Below are 21,862 nucleotides of genomic sequence, written 5' to 3'. Positions count from 1 at the left end.
TTACCTGATATTCTTTTTCAACCTATTATAATTGATAGCTTAAATAACTCCATGTTCATTTTCTTGGGAGGGGATTAGAGATGAAAAGAATATACTTGCCTGATTTTTCTGATTTAGAAGCTGAGGTTTTTAGCACAATGGAAGGAGTTCTGAAGAAAGGAAAGTGTTTGAAAGAATATGATCATTTATAAGAAATGTTTCCTGACCCCTACATCAAGCTCAGAGGAGCAGGTGCCAAACTTGAGAGAATCAAGACAGCATTGGGTGATCAATAGAGTTCCTCATAATAGAAACCGCTGTTTCCTTCTGCTGCCTTGTGAAGGAGAATCAGAACCCCAGAAGTGCTTAGAACCCTAAGAACTGACAGAAGTATGCTTCGGTCCTCTATTGGAATCAGAAAAGAAGTAAGGTCCCCATGTACAGCTAGCCATGTGACAGCTCAGGCAGATTCATGGATTCCTTGTCCAGGCTGTCACAAGGTCTGTGCAATTGTTTCATGTAGTGGGCAGAACACTAATGGAGTATGAGGGCTCATGGCTACAAAAAAATGATAACAAGGACCTTCAAAACTATTGAATGATAAATGGAGTAATGGTTTCCTGCGTGGGCACCAGTACAGTTGGTGAATACCGAAGACCAGATACAAACTTAACTTCTTTGATATCATCACACTGTGATTGATCTCAAGAGCTTGTATATGAAGCAAGACTTAACATGAGCCTAATGTAAATATGAATCTGTCCTAGAAGTAAGTATTTACTTTTCTTCTATATTCTGGTTTCATGTTAAATCTAATAAGGCAAAGTATAATTTTTCATTAACTTGGATTATGGTAGTTTTAGTCTAGACTGCATTCCTATACATGATAGCCTCTTAGACTAACATGAATCCCATGATAAGAGTGGGTCAGGTAACATCATCCAGGTAAGTAAGAAGGTGGCTTTGGTTTGCCGGCCAGATAATAATTGACTCTCAGTTTGTCATCTGATACTCAAAAAAATTGTAATGAAAAATGTGATGTGATAGAGAGTAGTAGTGATCTGTTAAGATATATCATTTTATATCAAAGTTCATATATCTAACATATTTGAGACAAAACTTCTAATTCAGTGTGCATCTTGTTTACATAAAAACTAGTATAACTGTGTAAGTCATTATTTTATAACTCAGAAATTTTTAGAAAAAATGAAGACAGACTCGTGGCATGTCTTACAGTATCCCTAACTCTGTATTTCCTAAAGTACGAAGACTATATCTATTTTGATCACTTATGTTATCTGCAGTCATCTACCTGACCCTGAATATGTCTTTGTTATTAGCTTTGGCTCGCTGGAATGCTCTTCTTATGCTTGATATTGATTGGACCCACCATAGCTTCTCGGGAGACCCCATCGCCAATTATTTATATGATCTTAGCCAAATCACAGACCTTCTCTGAGCTTAAGTGACAGTGGCTTTCTATCAATTTTCCCTTCGGTAACTCTGATTCTATTGTGTTTTATTCACCTCACTCTATGTCTTCAATGATATTGGCAATGTTGCATTCCCAAATCTCACCAGTCTTCATCTCCTGATTCACTGATGTTTTCTCAGCTAAACCTCACCATCCTTCTGGTCCTCAGCCTCACCAACTATGGAATATCAGTGCTAATGCTCATTTCTCATCTATTAGATTCTAGGCATGTTATTAAAATTTCTTAGAATATGAGTAGTTTTATACAGATGGAAGTACTTTAATAATTTGTCCTTTTTAGTAATCAAGGCAAAGGAACTGCAGCCATCAAACTCTGGTGTAATCTCCTTTATTGAATATGATAATGTTACTGGGTATCTCTCAGTGTTCTTCTGGGAGTTAATGCATGAAAATGCCATTTTGCATAATAATAATGTCAAAAACATAACTCTGAAAAGATTCATCTTAGTTTTGAAATTCAAACAGAGCATTGGTACATTATCTTTTAAGAATTTCAAAATGCTTTGTAATTTTGCATTGTATAATATCTCTGACAAGATAGAAGAGGCAAGTAGTCAGTTTAAGTACACAGGTGTGATCTGATCCCAGAGCTCTGCTTCTGAACTCATGCTTGTTTTAGGTAAAGGTCACCAAGAAATGCTCCTTCTGAAACTTCAGATATTAGAAAAAAATACGACAATATTGGGGTGAGTAACCTTTGTGCTGATCACTCTGTCAAGAATCCATAAATATGGGCACATGAGAAGAGACTTCTGTATTCACACATTTCCAGAACGGAATTCAATGTTTGGAATTATTGTCAGCTGTATTTTATTTGACAAATGCAGGCTCCAGGACATCAATATTTAAAGCCCTTGATATCATGCTTTCTTGATAGTAAGAACACCGTCCTCACTTCCTTTCAGCCTCAGAAAGATTTGAAAGGCAGTGGTCCCACATACCAACGTAGCTGCACTCTTGCTCACTCACTCCTTACTATCCTTTGTTTTGTGCTGCTGTTTATCAGGGAGCACCATTTGAAAGTTAATAATAACATAATTTAGAGTAATAATTACATTTTTCTCAATAGCTGTGGGAAAACGCTGGGTTGAGTAACGAGATAAAGATGAGTGTCTCAGTCTTAACAGGACATTAATCAACATATTAACTGTGTGGGCAAACTGATTTGAGGCTGTTATAGTTTAATTTGTCTCAAAATCATTATTTTTAGTGTATTGCATAATGTGCTTTAAAATATGTGTTGAACTGATTACAAGATTTAGATTGCAATAGAATAGATGCTACTCCTTATCATGTCGTGACTTATCTCTTTTTTATAGCGCACAATATAAAATCGATATTCCAGAAACTTTGACATTTCACAGCTGTGTTCAGATACAGCTGAATTAGTTATACAACCTCTCAGCCTAAATTCTGTTATAGTAACAGAAACTGTATATTTTCATAATTCTGAGTGTCAATATGTATTTATAACTCATTGTTACTTTAAAATAATTCACAATGAATGCTTAAATGCCATTGCAATTCTAATAAATAATAATAATTTCCAAATTTATAAGCCTTTGACCAGTTTTAGATGACAAAAATTCAATTCTAAACAGTAGATCGTCACATATCAGGCTTTAGATATTTGGACGCTAAAAGCCATACAAAACATTCAGCTACACTTCTCTTGTTTAATAATAGATTTTATTGAAATTAGAAACAAACTTATTTTACATATCAATCCCAGTTTCCTCTCCCTCCCATCCTCCCATCCCTCCCATGGACCCTCCCCCCATCCAATCTCCCCATCCAATCCCCAGGGAGGGTGAGGCCTTCCATGAGGGAATATTCAAAATCTGTCAAGTCATTTGGGGCAGGGCCTAGGTCCTCCCCTGTGTATCTAGGCTAAGAGAGTATCCCTCCATGGGAAAGGGGCTCCTGAAGTCCATTCATGCACTAGGGACACATCCTGGTTCCACTGCCAGAGGCCCCATAGACTTCGCAGTGCTTCTAGCTGACACCCACGTTCAGGGGCCCTGGTTTGGTCCTGTGTTGGTTCCCCAGCTGTCAGACTGGAGTCCATGAGTTGCCACTTGTTCAGTTCAGCTGTTTCTGTGAGTTTTTCCAGCTTGGTCTTGACCCTCCTCCCTCTCTGAAACTGGATTCCAGGAATTTGGCTCAGCGCTTGCCTGTGGATCTCTGCTTCTGTCAGCTACTGGCTGAAGGCTCTAGGATGGCATGTAATCAATCTCATTATAGGGGACAGGCATTTAAGGCAGCCTCTCCACTATTGCTTAGGTCATCCTTGTGGATCTCTGTACAATTCCCTAGTGCCAGATTTCTCTTTAAACCTATAGTGGCTACCTCTATTGGTGTGTTTCTTTCTTGTCCTCCTCTATTCCTCTCCCTGCTCAATCTTCCTGACCCCTGATGTTCTCCTCCCCCCTCTTCCTCTCCCCTCTTCTTTCTCCTACCTCCCTCCCCTCTCCCCCATGCTCCCCATTTGTTCAGGGGCTCTTGTCCCTTCCCCCTTCACTGGGGGACCATGTATGCCTCTCTTATGGTCCTCCTTGTTTCCTAGCTTCTCTGGAGGTGTGGATTATAGGCTAATAATCTTTTTCTCTACGTCTAATATGCTTAAATGAGTGAGCGCATACCATGTTTGTCTTTCTGTGGCTGGGTTATCTCACTCAGGATGGTTTCTTCAAGTTCCATCCTTTTGCCTGCAAATTTCAATATTCCATTTTTTCCTCCCACCGAATAGTACTCTGTTATGTGAATATACCACATTTTTGGTATCCATTCTTCAGTCGAAGGGCATCTAGGTTGTTTCTACATGTTGGCTATTACAAATAATGCTGCTATGAGCATAGTTGAACAGATGTCCTTGTATGAATGTGCATCCTTTGGGTGTATGCCTAAGAGTTGAATTGCTGAATCTTGAGGTAGACTGGTTCCCGTTTTCTGGAGAAACCACTATACTGATTTCCAAAGTGGCTGTAGAGGTTTGCACTCCCTGCATACACATTTCTCAACTCCTTCCCAGTCTAGGCACAGATACAGGGAGTGTATGTGTGTGTGTGTATGTGTGGGTGTGTTAAATCTATCTATATATTTATTTATGGCTATTTTACTTGTTACATAGAGGTTAACAGGCAATTTCAAGCCTGCCTTTTTGGAGTAGTTTTGATTTAGTACCGAAGAGGATTTCGACACAATGACAGAATAACCAATATTTTAAGGAAAACAATGTGATGAAGAAGGGAAAGAGCAGATTGACAAAAGTGATAAAGACAGAGAGGAGAAAAGAAAAAATGAGAAAGAATTGCAGGAAGAAAGAAGATGAAGGTGGGGAAAGAGAAATAACAGAAACTTTGAGTTTGTGGTTTCATTTATGGAGAAGTTACAGAAGAATTTGAGAGCATTAAGAAACTCAGAAGAACTTAATTGACCCTGTAGAAAAGGCCCTTCGAGATGCTAAACTAGACAAGTCACAGATCCATGACATTGTCCTGGGTGGGTGGTTCTACCAGAATCCCCAAGATTCAGAAGCTTCTGCAGGACTTCTTCAATGGGAAAGAACTGAACAAGAGCATTAACCCTGATGAAGCTGTTGCTTATGGTGCAGCTGTTCAGGCCGCCATTCTGTCTGGTGACAAGTCTGAGAATGTTCAGGATTTGCTGCTGTTGGATGTCACTCCTCTTTCCCTTGGTATTGAAACTGCTGGTGGAGTCATGACAGTCCTCATCAAGCGCAATACCACCATTCCTACTAAGCAGACACAGACTTTCACTACATACTCTGACAATCAGCCCGGTGTGCTCATTCAGGTCTATGAAGGTGAAAGGGCCATGACCAAGGATAACAACCTGCTTGGAAAGTTTGAACTTACAGGCATCCCTCCAGCACCCCGTGGTGTGCCTCAGATTGAAGTCACTTTTGACATCGATGCCAATGGCATCCTCAATGTCTCTGCTGTAGATAAGAGCACTGGCAAGGAGAACAAGATCACCATCACCAATGACAAGGGCCGCTTGAGCAAGGAGGATATTGAACGCATGGTCCAGGAAGCTGAGAAGTACAAAGCTGAAGATGAGAAGCAGAGAGATAAGGTTTCCTCCAAGAATTCACTGGAGTCCTATGCTTTCAACATGAAAGCAACAGTTGAAGATGAGAAACTTCAAGGCAAGATCAATGATGAGGACAAACAGAAGATCCTAGACAAGTGTAATGAGATCATCAGTTGGCTGGATAAGAATCAGACTGCAGAAAAGGAAGAATTTGAACACCAGCAGAAGGAACTGGAGAAAGTCTGCAACCCCATCATTACCAAGCTGTACCAGAGTGCTGGTGGCATGCCTGGAGGAATGCCTGGGGGCTTCCCTGGTGGTGGAGCTCCTCCATCTGGTGGTGCTTCTTCAGGGCCTACCATTGAAGAGGTGGATTAAGTCAGTCCAAGCAGAGGTGTAGCATTGTTCCACAGGGAAACATTTGAAGGACCCAAATTTAGCAAAGTTTCATGGCAGTTTTTAAACTTAAACTGCTAACAATAAATTACTGGGCATTCTCAATACTTGAACATGGAACATGTGCACAGAATAAAAACATTGCACTTTATAAGCACTGTATCCTAAATGGAAAATGCAATGTCTAATAAGGTGGAAAATGGAATGTCTAAATAAAACTATAAAAAAAAGAAACTCAGAAGAACTTAATTGAAGGAAAAGTTTCACTGAGAGAAGCCGAAAGACAACAGTAAGTCAGGGCATATAGAAACAAGGCAAGTGGAGACTTCCTTGCATTGGTATGGGTTTACTATTTTCTACATTCATTCATTCATTCATTCATTCATTCATCTCAATACTACTTTTCTGGGCTTATTTCTATGCATTATTTTGTTCCCAAAAGCTTTCTCCTTTGCATCTTATGTAAAGCTATCCAATCTCACTGGATTTTGTTCAAATGTCTTCTGGCTCCTTTGCTCCTTTCTTTAGTGGTAGATAATGCATTTAGACACTGCTGGAAGCCATGTTGACATCCATGATGCTAAAGATCCCATTGGTGAGACCATAGTTGAGTGCTACTGCTGGAGACCATGTCAATGTCCATTATCCATACTGCCACTGGAAATAATGCTGATGTCTGCATTCCCTCCTACCACTGGAGGACACACTGGTGTCTGTGATCTGTGCTGCTGCTGACTGCCATAGGCAAGGAAGCTTCTTTTACAGTGGTATTGATGACTGCAGACTCATAACTGAGACTAAGAGGCATTGAAGGCTTCTGTGACAACCTCTCTCACCCCACCCTCCAAAAAATGAAGCAGTCCAGACAGGAAACTATTAAATCTTGGGATAAGGATGCTGAAGTGTAATCCTTTACAGTTGATGGCTTCCGGCAGGGGTCTGGTGGGCAGGACTCATTTTTCTTTAAGGGACTGGCCACCAGGAGCTTGACCATGCTCCAATGGGTGTAAATGAAGAACACAAATTGGACTTGGTATACTTTTCTCTTTTTGTGGAAGGATGCAAGAACAGGAGGGTGGACCTGGGAGGAATGGGAAGCAAGTGTGATCAGATAGTATTGTATAAAATTCTGAAACAATTAATAAAGATATTATGTTATGGGGGGAACACACATACAGGATATATTGTTGCTGCTTAGTACTGGGTCAACATTCACAACTTGACTTACTCTAGGTGACTTTCCAGCAGATGTCAATACAGTAACTAGACTACCATTCTGGCACTTTGAAGACATACACTTTTTCTTCAAAATTCTTATGGGTAAAATCTGATATTCTTATGGGTAAAATCTGATATTCACCTTATCTCTTAGTGTGAAATGAGTGAAAACAATACCAAATCCCAGGAATTGCTTTTGGATTTGGACATGGAGAAGTGAGCAAATCAGAATAGCAGCCTGTGAACACTTATGGGAAATGTGCACAGTAGTAAGTGTGCAAAATCTGGTAAGTCAATTTCTAAAGGATCAAAAGAACATCTTTTGCATTATGAACAAAAGACTTTCAAGTAAGTGAATTTGGACTGGGGATATGAGGAAACGAAGAATTAGAGCAGAAGGAAACAGGAAGAGGGAGACAGCCAGGAGGAGACCCAGGATCGGCAGTATCAGGAAGTAACAGCAGCTGCAGTAGGATAGAAATGAGGTTTGATCATAGTACACAAGGTCATGGAGGATGCTTTATGAATGTTGCTTTCATCCTGCAGAATTGAAAAACTCTTGATCATGTCTCAGGCTGAGTAGTGGTATGATTTTATTGTTCCAGAATATCTGAGAATGAAAAAGGATGTTTGAAAGAAAAGAGTGGTGAAGCATGTTAAATAAATGCGGCTGGTTGATTAATAAAATAAGGACATGTAAGCAACCAATAAGTAATACATTACTTACTAGTAAGATGAAAGGATGATTTGAAAGAAACATCTGCTCTAATTAGCTTCCTGCAACTATGGAAAATGCCATAACCAGAACCAACACAGGTTGAGGAATAATAGTTACAGCTTACTGTCCATTCTCTAGGGATAATAGGAACTAAAGTGGAAACCACAGTAGCTGTTTACTGACTTGTTCTCCTGGTTTGCTCACATGTATTGCATATGCAACTCAGGCTATCCTTTCAGGAATCGCGCAACTCACAGTTGGCTGGGTTATCCTAAAGTTGTTAGCAATCAAGAAAATAGCCCACAAGCCAGTCAGATGGAGGTGATTCCTCAGCTGAAGTTTCCTCTTCCCAGGAATGTCTAGGTTTCTGTAAAGTTGATGAACTCTAATGAGCACATTCCTAATAGAGTGGTTTTAAGCACTGAAATGGAGTGAATGTGCACACTGATTTGAGGGGTTTGCTATTAGGGGGAAAGATACAAATCTATAAAAGCAGAGTTGGAATAAGAAGTGTTTATAAGATGGAAGACACAAGGACTTATTTCTAATAGATAATATCCAAGGAAAAGAGGAAGTAAATGGATAGAATACAAATGAAAAATCATGGGACTGGTGGGACTGGTGCCATACTGGAATAGGAAAGTATCCCAAGAGCATTAGGAGATTAGCCTCAGATGGGGACACCATGGACAGTGGTGGAGCTTGGGGAAGACACCACAGGAAAATAACTGAGGTGGGAGTTTCTTGTTGAAATTGTGTTTGGGTTGCTTAACTTTCCTTGGTCAAATAAAATCAAGATATTTATGTGAGAATAAAGGTAGATGAAACTACATAGAAGAATCAGGGAGAGAAAAAGAGAAAGAGATTTGAAATAACCTTCCAGGAAAATTCTACAGAGTAGAAAAATGTAGTACAGTTGGCAGGAAATGGAGTACAGTTGAAGGAGTGGAGAATTAGATTTAACCAGGGTTAGAGTTCTTGGCAATTGACCATGTGAGCATGAGCATAGATGTTGAACTGTATTGTTTTTATCTGTTCTTTAGCAAATCCTGCCAATCAGAAATATTTGACTTGCTTCAGACTCTAGCTTGAGTGAAAATTAAGCTTTTGTTTTGTTGAGACTGAGCTGGTGGGGGACTCTGTTAGATTAGTTAATGTTGATTCATCGAATTAAAATAATACCTGTTTTCTTATTTGGCCTAAACAACAATGTAAAAGATTATCTGTGTCTTCCCTAGTTCCTAGTTCTACTCTCTTTCTCCATTTACATGTGTCACATCTTTCAACCTCTACTGGACACACTGAACTTTCATAGAATCTCACACTGTGGCATTTTCCACCATAAGTAATTGTTGAATAAATGAATGATGAGGAATGAGACCATGTTTCATAAGATTTAAAGTTAAATGCATTTGTTTTTGTAGTAAGATATGTGCAGTCACTGAGAAACTCCGACAGGCATGCTTCATACACAATGATATAAAACCACACTCAGAGTCAGGTGCTGGTTTCTTTTTTGTTTGTTTTGTTTTGTTTTGTTTCTTGGCAGTCCACAGTGCTGAATTTCTTCAATTGGCAATGTCTCTAAACAATGCATACCTTTGTTGGAGACCTTTGAGTTGACATTTGCCTTTGCCCAAATATGCCACTGAGAACAAGGGGTAATGTTTTCAAAAGAAATTCTATTTTTTACATCTGTAGAAAACATCACAATCAGTGGGAATGTGTTGACAATGAAGATACAATTATCTAGTATGCCAATACAGGAGCTTTGGCATCAGCAAGGAGCCTTTCCAGGCACTTATTAAAATATTTTTAAGCCATGTTAGATGTGCTCTTGGGTAACTGAAGATGGAGAAGTTAGGATTTCAAAGGTGTGATTTCCATCTGTTATATTTGCTATAGAATAGTACAGATAGGGGCTAGAGACACAACTTGGTAGTAGGGCATTTGCCTAGTGTACTTGAGGCCCTAGGCACTGCATAGAACAAAATTTAAAATAATGCAAAATTAATAATAATAAAAGAATTACAAGTACCAAAAACCAGAAAAGGATATTGGAAGGGTTGTTTAGTTTTCACTTCCATTTAGTTCCATACTAAAGGTTTGCTTCAAATGGCCCCAGGATGCTCCAAATTTGTAGGGAATTATGAGTGATAAAATACGTGTCCCACTCCAACCCATACTCAAATTGTAGAGTGACCCATTTTCATATATTTTTATTTCTACTTTTTTTCAGTCTGCTATCCTCTATTTCTCTGCTTTTTCCCTTTTATCTGCTTCTTTTGTCATTTTCTTAATCACCGGCACACTTATTTATGATACTTATCCTGAGATGTGAATTTTTATTCACCCCAGTAAGAGAGAGCAACCTCAGATGGAATAAGCTATCTTACCCAAATCCAGTTCAGTGGAACACTGAGTTTGCTAGGGTTACTTATACTCAGGTGCTCTGGCTACGGGAAGGCCCCTGATCCAACACAGGTGAAGACTCGCCAGACTACAACACTGGTGTTTCCTGCACACCTTGGAGGCAGCTACCATCCTGATAGAGTCCCCTCCTCTCCAGGAATTCTTCGTTGTAAATAGCAGATCTGGGTGGAGGTGGTTGTGAGTCCTGTGAACTTCCTTGTGAGTTTCATGGCCTCCCTGCTTCTCCATCAGAACTGTTCTAGTCAATATTGCATTAGATGCCACCCCTACTCTCATAAAGCAGATTTCAAGTGCTTCCGGTTTCAAATACCTTCAAACTGGCTTTCAATTGCACTTATCTGAATGCTTACATTCCAGGCACCAGCTCATGGTGCTTTAATCAGTACACTCTTACATTAGCCTCCAAGTTTATACTCACTCTGGGCGTGCTGTCATTAACCCTTTCTTCAGGCCAAACTCCCCAGGAAATCTAGACTAAAGTAACAACATTTACATTTAAATGTGTAAAAAAGATTTCGATATCTTCTATATTAAACTGCTTAGACATTTAGCAACTTTTATTTTTCTATAATTTATTTGCTGGAGGATATATGTATGTATACCTAAAGTTAGATTATTTATATAGCCAAAATGCACATTTCATTGTACTTTACAATTTGTGAAGTTCATTTTATATCTTTGCTTTAAAATAAACTGGGTTCCAGGCTGAATGGATGAGGTACAATATTAGGAGTTGTAGCACTTATTAATTAATTAGCAATGCTAATGTCAGAAATCAGACAAACTGTCAAAGCAAGACTCGCTCCACACTTGCTATGCTCTGCAAAGCTGCTTGTGGTTATAAATCTTAAACTACACTATGAAAGTGATGTCCAGAAACTGACAGAGTGACTGTGGGTATCATGCACAGGGAGGAAAAATTCAAACACCTGACCTTAGAACCAAAGTTTAAAGCAGACACACACTTTAAGAAGCAATCACCTTCATAGCATGTGTACTCACTTAACTTGGTAAATGTCTTTCCTGTTGGCATGTACAAATGTGTCTGCTTTCATAGGCATGATAGAAATGGCATTATGTTCTAATGATAAGCATGCATTACCAGTACAAAGCAATGGACTTCCTCGTGGCATTTTTCACACCACATGTGCAGACGATATACTTCAATCATATTCACCATCCTTCTCCCTGCCTTGCTCCCTCTACTCACCCATTGTCTCATCAGTCTATCATGTATAGTCACCGCTGGCTTAAAACACTTAATAATCCGGTATACGTTCCACCGAGGTTTGTAGAGTGTCTGATTTGGGGATCCTCATTTCTAACTTGGCTTTTGTTGATAGCGTTTCCATTCCTTTTCAAATCTCTCATTTTTCTTGCAAGTGTCCAGCTTATCCACTAAATGTTGAGCATATTAATGTGATAACTCCTAGTCTGATCCTGCTCCAGGTTTGCTTCTAATTTGTTTGTTGAAATGAAGCTACTTTTCCTTGTTTCTGTGTCTCTGTGCTTCTGATGGTTTCACGTTTGATTTCAAGTATTATATATGAGACACTGTTGAAATAAAAGTAAATGATACATATGCATTGATGCATGCATTTCAATCAACTTTAAGCTGTCTCTTTGAATTTGTGCCAAACCAGGAGGTTTTTTAAAAACACAACCCTACTCCTTAGCACAACATATTCTGGCTTATTCTGAGAATGTCTGGATTTGGGTGGACCAGACAGGCTCATGTCCCCTCCCAACTGCTGTGCCTGACCTGCTTTGTTTGCATCTTCACAGAAACAATTGATGCAAGTGCTGTGACCATTCATGCTGTACTGGACCTTCCTAACAATGAGTTTTAGATACTTTTTTTCCACGTAAAGAAGTTGTCAGGTGAATTTTCTAGAAAATTTCAGGTATATGGCTGAGGTATATTGTTACACAGTTTGTACCTGAGCTAAAATCCTTGCTTCTCTACACACCCAAGGTTCAACTGGATTCCAGGAGGAAGGGAATCCTTTTCCTTCTCAAGTCCCCAAAATGTCCCTGACTTTTTATTCTGCCTCATCATGTATACCAATGAATATGAAAAACACATCAATGAAACCTGAGACATTGGCAGAGAGTTACATAGATGAATTCACATTAGACATCTGAGTGTCATTGACAAACTTTAGGACAAAAGTTCGGATGAGTAACCCATGCAAATCCGGAGCAATGGAAGTATGTGATAAATGGTAGAACCATGAGTCAAATAAAAATGACAGGTAAAGGTTCATGAACATCCCTAGCAATTGCGGTATATGTTTGATATATCTGTGTGATAAGATGGGGGATTTCATTATTATAGTTATTAAAGATTAAAACCCATAATAAACCTTAAAAACATTCTTAGTAAAATTGTATGTTTTATAAATATGGCACAAGCATCATAGTAAAACGTATGAACTGTTTTTCTAAAAAAATATAATATTGCAGGTGAAGTCATGAGAGTTTTTCCAGAAGCAAGTCAGCAAAACTATCTTCTAAGTGTGTTTTATGTCTAGTAATTCAAAAATTATAGCAAGATAAAATTCTTTGATTTACCTCATTTAAGCAAATATATCTAAAGTTTTGAAGCAAAAGAAGAAAAGAGGCAATTTTCTCCTGCTGAATGTGCATTACTTTATAATAATATAGAAGCTGGAGAGCCTTTAGAGCCTGTATTGCAATGAATCTTCAAATATAGGAACTCTGCATAAGAATAGCACAAAAGGAAAAGGGCATCTCCTGTGAATCAATGGGAAACATACTAAAATCCACACCATAAGCACTAAAATGCACACGCAATATGAAGCAATTGCTGGTCTCTACCAATATTTCCATTTGATCCACACTATTGATCCTTGAAAACATCTCTAGATCATTTGACAACATTTATTCCGTTACTTTAGTTTATCCTTTGACAATTTCCCACATATATTTAAATGTATTTTGAGCCTCAACACCCCCCAAACCTTTCCATCCCCCAATTCTCCCACTGAATCTGTCCAATGAGTTCATTTCCTATTTTCCATGTTATTGCTGATGCTGTGGTTGCCTACAGAGTTTAATGTCTAAGCACAGGTGGGCACCACCTCTTTTTCCTTATGAATTATTTGGCTATTTCCACCGCAGTTTGGGATTTACTTTGTGTATTTAGAAGTCCTGTACTTCTAAAAACGGAAATGCCCTGTGGTTATGTCATTCTCACTTCTGTTTGGTTAACTACAGTTGTGTGGTGTGATGAGAAAAACATCATCCATCATCCATTAGTATGCACAAATATGGTTAAGTATTAGTAAGATCAAGATGAATTTAATTTATCATTAAAGTTGGCCCCATTATTATTATCAAAGAGCAGACAGGACATTTGGTTTATTTCTTTTTTCTTTGAAATAAAAAATTAGCCTTATAGAAGTTAAGGAAACTAAAATTAGAAGATTTCACTTCAGATTCCACTATGCTTTACGTCTTCTTCCATGTGCAATGTGACTTATGCTTAGAACAGATTGTCACTAACATCAAGAATTATCCACAGAAAGGGCATTAGCAGAGCCTCTTGCTGTCAAGCTTCACACTACACACTAATAAATAAAGCTCCACACAGTCAATTATAAGGTAAGCAAGCAACTGGTAGGTTAAAAGAAACAGTGACTTAGGGCTCTGAGCTAAGAGAATATAGCACCAAGAACTCACACATAGGTAATAGCTGCCGAAATCTCCCAATTTAGAGTAAGGAAGTCTTATTGAGTAGACAGAGGATTCAGCAGAAACAACATAACTTTCTCACATTAGCAACGGAAGTAAACCAGGTGAAGTTCTTTTAATATAATTGAATAGGTGTCTGACTTTTATACATGGCCATTTGTGGGGGCTGGGCACTCTATATTCAGTTGTTCTTTGCATTTTGAGTGGTTGTGTTAAGGTAAACAAGGACTATGGGTAGCCCTGGAGAGGGGAATAGCAGGATACAAATGATAGAAAGGAGGAGGTAGGAAAAAGTGATATTAACTGGACAGTGAGGAGAAAGGTCAATACAGAATAAGAGATAGGGAACAGGGAAAGATGACACTAAGGTTGTTTGAATAAGCCATCAAGAGTTGTTACTTTTATTTACCTAAAATTAATTATAATAAATATAATTGTAAGTGCATATGCATATGTATATATGTATTATTTTTCTATTGTTGTGGTAAAGCACCATGACCAAGGCAAACTGTAAAAGAAAGCACTTAATTGGGCTTATGGTTCAAGAGGGTTAGAATTGGTCAAGGCATCATAAAGGCATGGTAGTAGAAATAGCAGATAGCTCACATCTTGACTCATAAGCAGGAGGCAGAGAGCAGGTACAATTGCTCTAGTTCGCCAAGCCTCTTTTCTCGTGATGTGGCTACACCCCTCTAAAAACCAAGAACCAAAGTAAATATCTTGTCCCTCGAGTTGTTTGCATAAGATATTCTGTCACAGATAAGAAAAGTAACTGACACAAGCAGATACCAGGTATACAGGAAAGCAAATAAGTGCACTATTACTGGGATAAAATAATGCCTGTAAGCTGAGGTTTCTTCATCAAATACAAAGATTAAGGTTAAAAAAGTTTTTTTCAACAAATTGCTATTGGAACAGTTAGTTTTTGTTGTGAAATATTAATTTGAGATGTGTTGCATTCATTTATGCTGTGGAATGTTTATTTGATGATGCAAAGACATGCTGCATTCTTTTGTGTTACATTTGTTTAACTGTGCAAAGTTGTGTTGCTTTGCCTGGTTGGTCTACTGAAGAGCTGAATAGCCAATGACTAAGCAGGAGAAAGGATATATGGGGTAGGCATACAGAGAGTGTAAATAGGAAGATAAATCTAGGGAAGAGTGAGCAGCAGAAAAAAAAAAAGAGAGAAGGAGAGGAAGACAGCAAGGGTCAGCCACCCAGTCAACAGAACCAGCCACAGGGCAATAAGGAAAGAAAGATACATAGAATAAAGAAAATTAAATCCAAGAGGCAAAATGTAGTTAAAGGGAGATGGAATAATTTAAGTTAGAAAATCTGGCTAGAAACAAGCTAAGCGAAGACTGGGTATTCATAAATAAGAGTAAGTCTCTGTGTATTTATTTGGGATTTGAGTGACAAGACCCCAAAGAGTGAAAAAACAGCTATAATTATGCATGCACAAGGAAATTAATCTGAAGTTTAATTAGAAATATATCATAGATTTAAAAAATCAAAACATCTAGATGGAAACATAATTTCTATATTGCTTTGGATTATGCAAATATTTCTTAGATAGGTTTCTAAAAGCATGATCCTTAAGCCTAAAATATTGGATTTATCAAATTTAAGAATTTGTATTCGCTGGAAGATAGAATATGCACATATACCTCGTTCTTGTGATGTTATTGTCACACATATCCTTTATAACTGAAACGCTATCAGAGGCCAGTAGCTGAAAATAGTGAGAAGGACTAAGAAAATAAAGGCCCAAGGAATTCTCATGTGATTTAAAAGTATGCTACATAAACTTATTGCAGTGGTGCTTTAGAAATATATATCATTTCCCATTCAAATAGACATATTTTACAAAAAAATTGAAAGGGAAAGCAATATTTAATGAGAAATATAAGCCAGGCTGCAGATCTATAGAAAGTAAAGAAATTAAATTAACAAACTTCCAGTAAAGAAAAAAAGGTAAGCCTATACAAGTGATTTCTCTCAAATATTTAAATTATGAAAAATACCATCCTAATGCAATTTAGAAGAAACTTTCCATATATAAAACCAGCATTACCCTGATACATGAAATTTTTAGACAGAAACTTTCAACTCAAATTAAAAATACTAGTTTTTAATATTAATCTTAACTATATACTTAAATCCACATTGAATATTAATAAGGCTGCCGTAGTTTGTATGCAAAGTGCTCCTCCCCCTCTTCCCCTATAATGTGTGTTTGTACACTTGACTACCAGATGCTGGTGTTGTTTTGGAAGAGAAGGAGATCTTTAGGAAGCAGAGCTTCACTGGAGGAAGTGAGACACTGAGAGAGGGCCACGAGGTTTGAAAGCATCCTGAGTAACAATGCTGTGTGACCAGCGAGGCTCCTCTCCTTGATGCCATGTCTTTCCTGCCTGTTTCTATGTCTTTCCTGCCATGATTGACTATCTTCCCCTGGCCCTGTACGCTAAAATAAATACCATCTCTCTTAGGTTGCTTTTTTCTCAGGATTTTTATCACAGCAGCAGGGAAAGAAAATTAAGACATACACTATGGCCAAATAAGATTTATCCCAAAGGGAGTAGTACTATGGCTAAAGAAATAAGTTTCATAATCAATACATGTTAATGCATTATATTGCTAAATATATTAATAGTCACAATGAAAACAGTGAACATAAGGTAGCATTCATGATTATTTTAAAACAACAACAAAAAATACTCTTAGTAAAAGGAACTAAAAACAGTATCTAAGCCCTGTAAAAATCATCTTCTACTAAATTGAAGCTGTCTATTCTTTATCTACATGCTATCATACTTAAAAAAGCAAGCCTCTTCTTAGTACTAACAAAATGTACAAAATACTCAGACATGACATAAGAGAAAAGCACATGCAGTGCCAAAAAATTATAGCATAATGATGAGAAAGTAAATATCTAAATAAGTTGAGACAGTATAATGTTCATGGGTTGGAAACTCAATATTATTAAAATGACAATCCTCCTTATGCTCTTTAATGAATATTTTATAATAAAAATAAATCTAAGCAGGTCTTTTTTCTTACCCTTTGGAAAAATTAAATCTAATGTATATAAGAATGTAAAAGACCTAGAACAGATGTGATGGGTTTTATGTGTCAATTTCATGGTAATGAAATTCCCAGTTATTCACTCAAACATTCAATGCTATTGTGAACATATTTTATAAAAGTGATCACAGCCAATAATCACTTGATTGTAAGTAAAGATCATCTGAGTTAATCTGAACAGGCTCGATTCAATCTGTTGTAAGTCCTTAAACACAAAATTGAAAAATAGTAGGATACAAAGTCAACATACAAAAATCAGATATCCTGGCTACCCAAAGCATACTTACCAAGAATAACAAGGAAAAGGAGCACATTCTCAAAAGCTTCAAAAACAATGATCACCTAGGAAGAACCCTACCCAAGAGAGGAGGAGAAAAGGAAACTTTGAAACACTAAACAAATAATTGAAGGCACAAGAAGTTGGAAAAATATCTCATGCTCACAGAGTGGCAGAATCAACATTGTTGAAAATAGCTGTATTATTATTAGTTATATTCATATTTATTCAACGTTCATGAAAATTCCAGTTGCATTCTTCACATATCTGAAGGAAAAACATCCAAAAACATATATGAAAGCACAGAAAGCCAAAATAATACCGAGCAAACAAAGTTGTAGACAGAAGGAACTATCATAATGACTGTTTCAAATTACACAAAGAAATGTGGCAAGAAAAATGGATGGTACTGGCATAAAAGAAAGCAAGCATCTGTGTTAAGGAGAATAGAAAACCCAGAAATAAATTCAAACAACTAAAGCCACCTAATTATTTTACCAAAGTTTAAGGAAAAGCATGAATCATCTTTTACAAATTAAAAGAAAAATCAATTCAAAATGGCATGCTTAAGAGCATCGAATGGCAAAGAACTGTAGAAGCATTCAATAACTTCGGGAGAAAAAATGAAGGAACAAAAATAAGTGTCTTCTCTGGAGAATTTTCAATAGAAATAAAAGGAGGCTATAATACTGATGATAAGGAAGTGAGACATGATTACATCTACACACCCGGGATGGAGTGGTGATGGAGAATGGTAGATGAAACAGAAAGATTGTGCTAATGTGAGAGATTTTCCCAATAACAAATATAATTCTTGATTAATTTGTCTATGCTTGCTTAGCAAATTGAAAAGAATATCAGAATAACCAAAACTTCATCAGAAAGTTCATAGTAAATAACCTTGACCTACTTCTTATTACAATCAGGAGCTCAGGTACAGGAAGGTGAGTGCTTAGACCTCAGAGATAAAGTGCACTGCAAATTGAGGAGGCCTGAAACAAAGGTGAATTCTTAGCTCATCATTTTATATATCATTTCAACGCAAATTATGAATCATTGTTCTAACATTTATTAGCATATCTTATAGACTTTTCAATGCTTTTACATTTTAAGACTAAGACAAAACTAACTGTGGGGGAGTGGAGAAACCATTGAGTGAATGCCTAAAGAATGTATGATGTCCTGAATAAATATGTATTGTTGACATGGCAGGACCATGTCAGGAACACAATGCCTCACCCATGAGAGTGGCAAATATGAGTGATCATGAATGATTAAACAGTGTGCACATAACCTAGCAAGTGCAACTTCCTTCTTCTCAAGGTTTCTAGTGTGAGATGACTCACATAGAAACAGTGAGCAGAGCAAACCGATGGGTTAAAGAGTGGTAGAAACTTTGTCAACTACATATCTTATGGGAAATGAATATCTAGGCTCTATACACAATTTTAAAAATTAAACACCAAAACAATTGCCCAATCCATGTATGAGCCTCTAAAATGAACAATGGCACTCGAAAGAAGTACAATTCTTCAATAAATGTTTTCAAAAATGTCCAATATCCTTAGCCATCTGAGAAAGGCAAATAAAACTGCTTTGAGATTCTACATCATCCAATACAGAATGAAGGCATCAAAAAAAATGTTGGGAAGATTGTAGGGAAATAAGAGTCCTTGATGTTGCTGGTGGAATGTAAACTGAAGCAACCACAGTGCAGTGGTCCCTAAAAATGAAAAACAGAACTACCATCTGACCCAGCAATCTCATCCCTAGATATCGACTTGAAGAAATTTAACTCATTGTATCACAATGTTGCTTCTCCATCCATAGTTGTTGATACACTACACATAGCTTTCTTATATACCCAGGATGGACTGCCCAGAGGCAGCACTGCTTCCAATGGGCTGGGTTCCCTCCCACATCAATCATCAACCCAGAGACATGACATTTTTTTCAAGTATTTCCATTTTCTCATATCCATAGTCTGTGTCAAGTTGGCAAAACAAACAAACAAAAATCCAGAAATAAACAAAATACCAACCAGGACACACTACAAAAAAATGAAAAAATTGGTGGATGTTATTGACAAATAACAAGCCTCATAAGAATCTTGCAGAAAATGTAAAACACTCTTATAAAATCCAATTAAAATGGGTGTTGGTGACGCAGCTCAAGGCAGATCACAAGTTTGGTGTATATGTGCAAGGTTCTCTTTCTCTAATAAAAAAAAAGAAGGGTGTACTGTATGGATACAAATACAGCACAAGCACAGGAATGCTACTCAGAATTACTAATTATTTAAATAAACACCAGTCAAATCCACAAGAATCCCACTACCTAATCACTAGATTCCCTATGAAAAATAAACTAGACTTAGGGAAATAAATGACAGTTCCATAAAGTATCAAAGGCACAATGATCTGAGTTGGTATCTCCAGCATCCATGTAAAATCAGCTAAATACAATGTCTCCCGCAATCCCAACACTGGAGGCAGGGGCAAGCTGAAGGAAGTGGATCCCCAGATCCATTGGCCATCCAGAAGGTATAGTTGGTCAGAAGGTTTAGTCAATCCCTGATCACTAGGTTCAATGAGAGAACATAATTCAAAAAATTAATGTTGACAGTGGTAGGGAAAGACAGCTGGTGTTGTTATGGCCTTTATACACACATGAGCACACATACGCATACACACGTATGCACATGCATGCAAACAGAAACATGCATTACACAAAACACATGCATACACAAGCACTTAAAAGAAAAGAAGTTAGCAATAACAAGTGATGGTGAGTACCAAAACTGAAATCCTCAAAGCTGCTTAAAAGGAATATTTAATAGCATAGACACTTGGACAGCTCTGACAGTTTCTTAATATTACAAGTATATCTTTTGTGTGTTTCACCAGTCCCATTTAGAATCTACCCAGAAGAACTGAAAACAAAGACATAATTTCCACAATGGTTCAGAGAAGCATTGCTCATAACAGCAATATGTTATATATATATATATATAATAACTTAAATTATAATTTTGTGTGTCTATAAACACTTTATATGCTTACTGCTTGATTTTGGTTTTTTTAGTCATTACTTTTGTTTCTTTATTTATTTCTGGAGGAACACACATGGCTCAGCAAACGTGGAAATTGGAGGACAGCTTGCAAGACTCAGTTCTTTCCTTACACCATGTAGTGTAGGTTCTAGGGATCCAACTCAGGACGTCAACCTCAAGATAAGATAAGCCATCTTGTCAGCCCTTGTTGCTGTGTGATGACACATTTAACATTTTTAAAAATAAAACTCTGACTTGATGTTTTTCTAACTAACATTCAAAGTATTATGCATTGATGCTTATCTTTTACTGTTCATATAAATTCATACATAGCAACTTCTAACTAGAGGTTGAAATACTTAATTACTGGAAATTTCAAAAAGCTCAATCTAATTATACATGGAGGAAAACCATTCTACTGTCTTTATTTCTAATTTCTTCCCTGTTCATAACATGGCATAGTAGATATCACGTTTTTTCTTTTCTGCTAAGAAGTTAATCGATATTTTTCTTATGCATTCCATAAAATTTAAAATAATACTCTTGTTTTTGAACTACTCAGCCTTTTAAAGTATAGTCGTAGCCCACCCTTAGTAACTTGTAATAAATTACATGTCTACATATGCGTAGCATTGCTCTTTTTTACATACATCTTTGTTGGGTTATTTCCCAGTATCTTATAGCACTTATTCCTGATGTGGAAATGTGGGTCCATTATTAGACATAACAAATCAATCTATATTTTAGAAATATCTTAAAATGGTTCCATGTGTTAGTTTCACAGTTGTTCCTTGCATTCCTAGAAATGTGTATTATTACCACTTAAACACCAATAGCGTTATGGTATAAACACATTCTCCCTCTTGCTACTGTTATAATCAGCTTAGACAAAGTCTCTAACTCGGTCTTCACCACATACCTGTAAGGCAGTCATTACTGGTAGAAACTGAGGCATGAAGTGGTTAAGTAACTTTGCCAGCCTTCTCTAGCTAGTAAAAAGAGATTTCAGTGTAAACAGTAAAATTATGAACTCAATTTGATACTATAACAAAAATATATTTATAAATTCCCATTGTATATGCTGTCATGGACTTCAGACCTTAAAACTTCTCCAGTATGTCAGGTTATAGCTGTGACTTTTATAGATACTTCCATTTCTTTTCATCTGTTCTCTACTGAGTAAGAAACTTTAAATTTGTGTATTCTGCAACCTGAGTCTCTTTATCTCTGAAGAAGAAAAATATAAATACTCTTAAGTTTAATCCTACTGTGAAGTTCTTGGGTCTGTTATTAAACAAATGTGTAAGTCAATCTATGTTTAGAACTACCTAGTAAATGAACAATGTTTTATGGCAGTGTTCTGTTCTCCTGTATAGTATTATTTTAGTCTGATATATAGAGAGAATACAATCAATTATATGAAACTTAAGTAAT

At 37.1% G+C, this 21,862-nt stretch overlaps 1 protein-coding gene across 1 annotated transcript; it reads left to right on the top strand.

Annotated features, from left to right (window-relative positions):
* The first annotated feature begins 883 nt into the window (after window positions 1-883).
* Window positions 884-6,065, top strand: LOC121140148 (heat shock cognate 71 kDa protein-like). Its single transcript, XM_040744858.1, is given in 3 exon segments — window positions 884-910; window positions 4,897-4,974; window positions 4,976-6,065. Coding segments are annotated over 3 exon segments (1,038 nt in total). The 3' UTR covers window positions 5,909-6,065.
* Window positions 6,066-21,862: the final 15,797 nt, after the last annotated feature.

This window comes from Mesocricetus auratus, unplaced genomic scaffold (assembly GCF_017639785.1).
Source record: "Mesocricetus auratus isolate SY011 unplaced genomic scaffold, BCM_Maur_2.0 Super-Scaffold_100004, whole genome shotgun sequence".
Taxonomy (NCBI): Eukaryota; Metazoa; Chordata; class Mammalia; order Rodentia; family Cricetidae; genus Mesocricetus; species Mesocricetus auratus.
The sequence above is the reverse complement of the archived record's forward strand: the minus strand, read 5'-3'. Positions and strand labels throughout refer to the sequence as shown.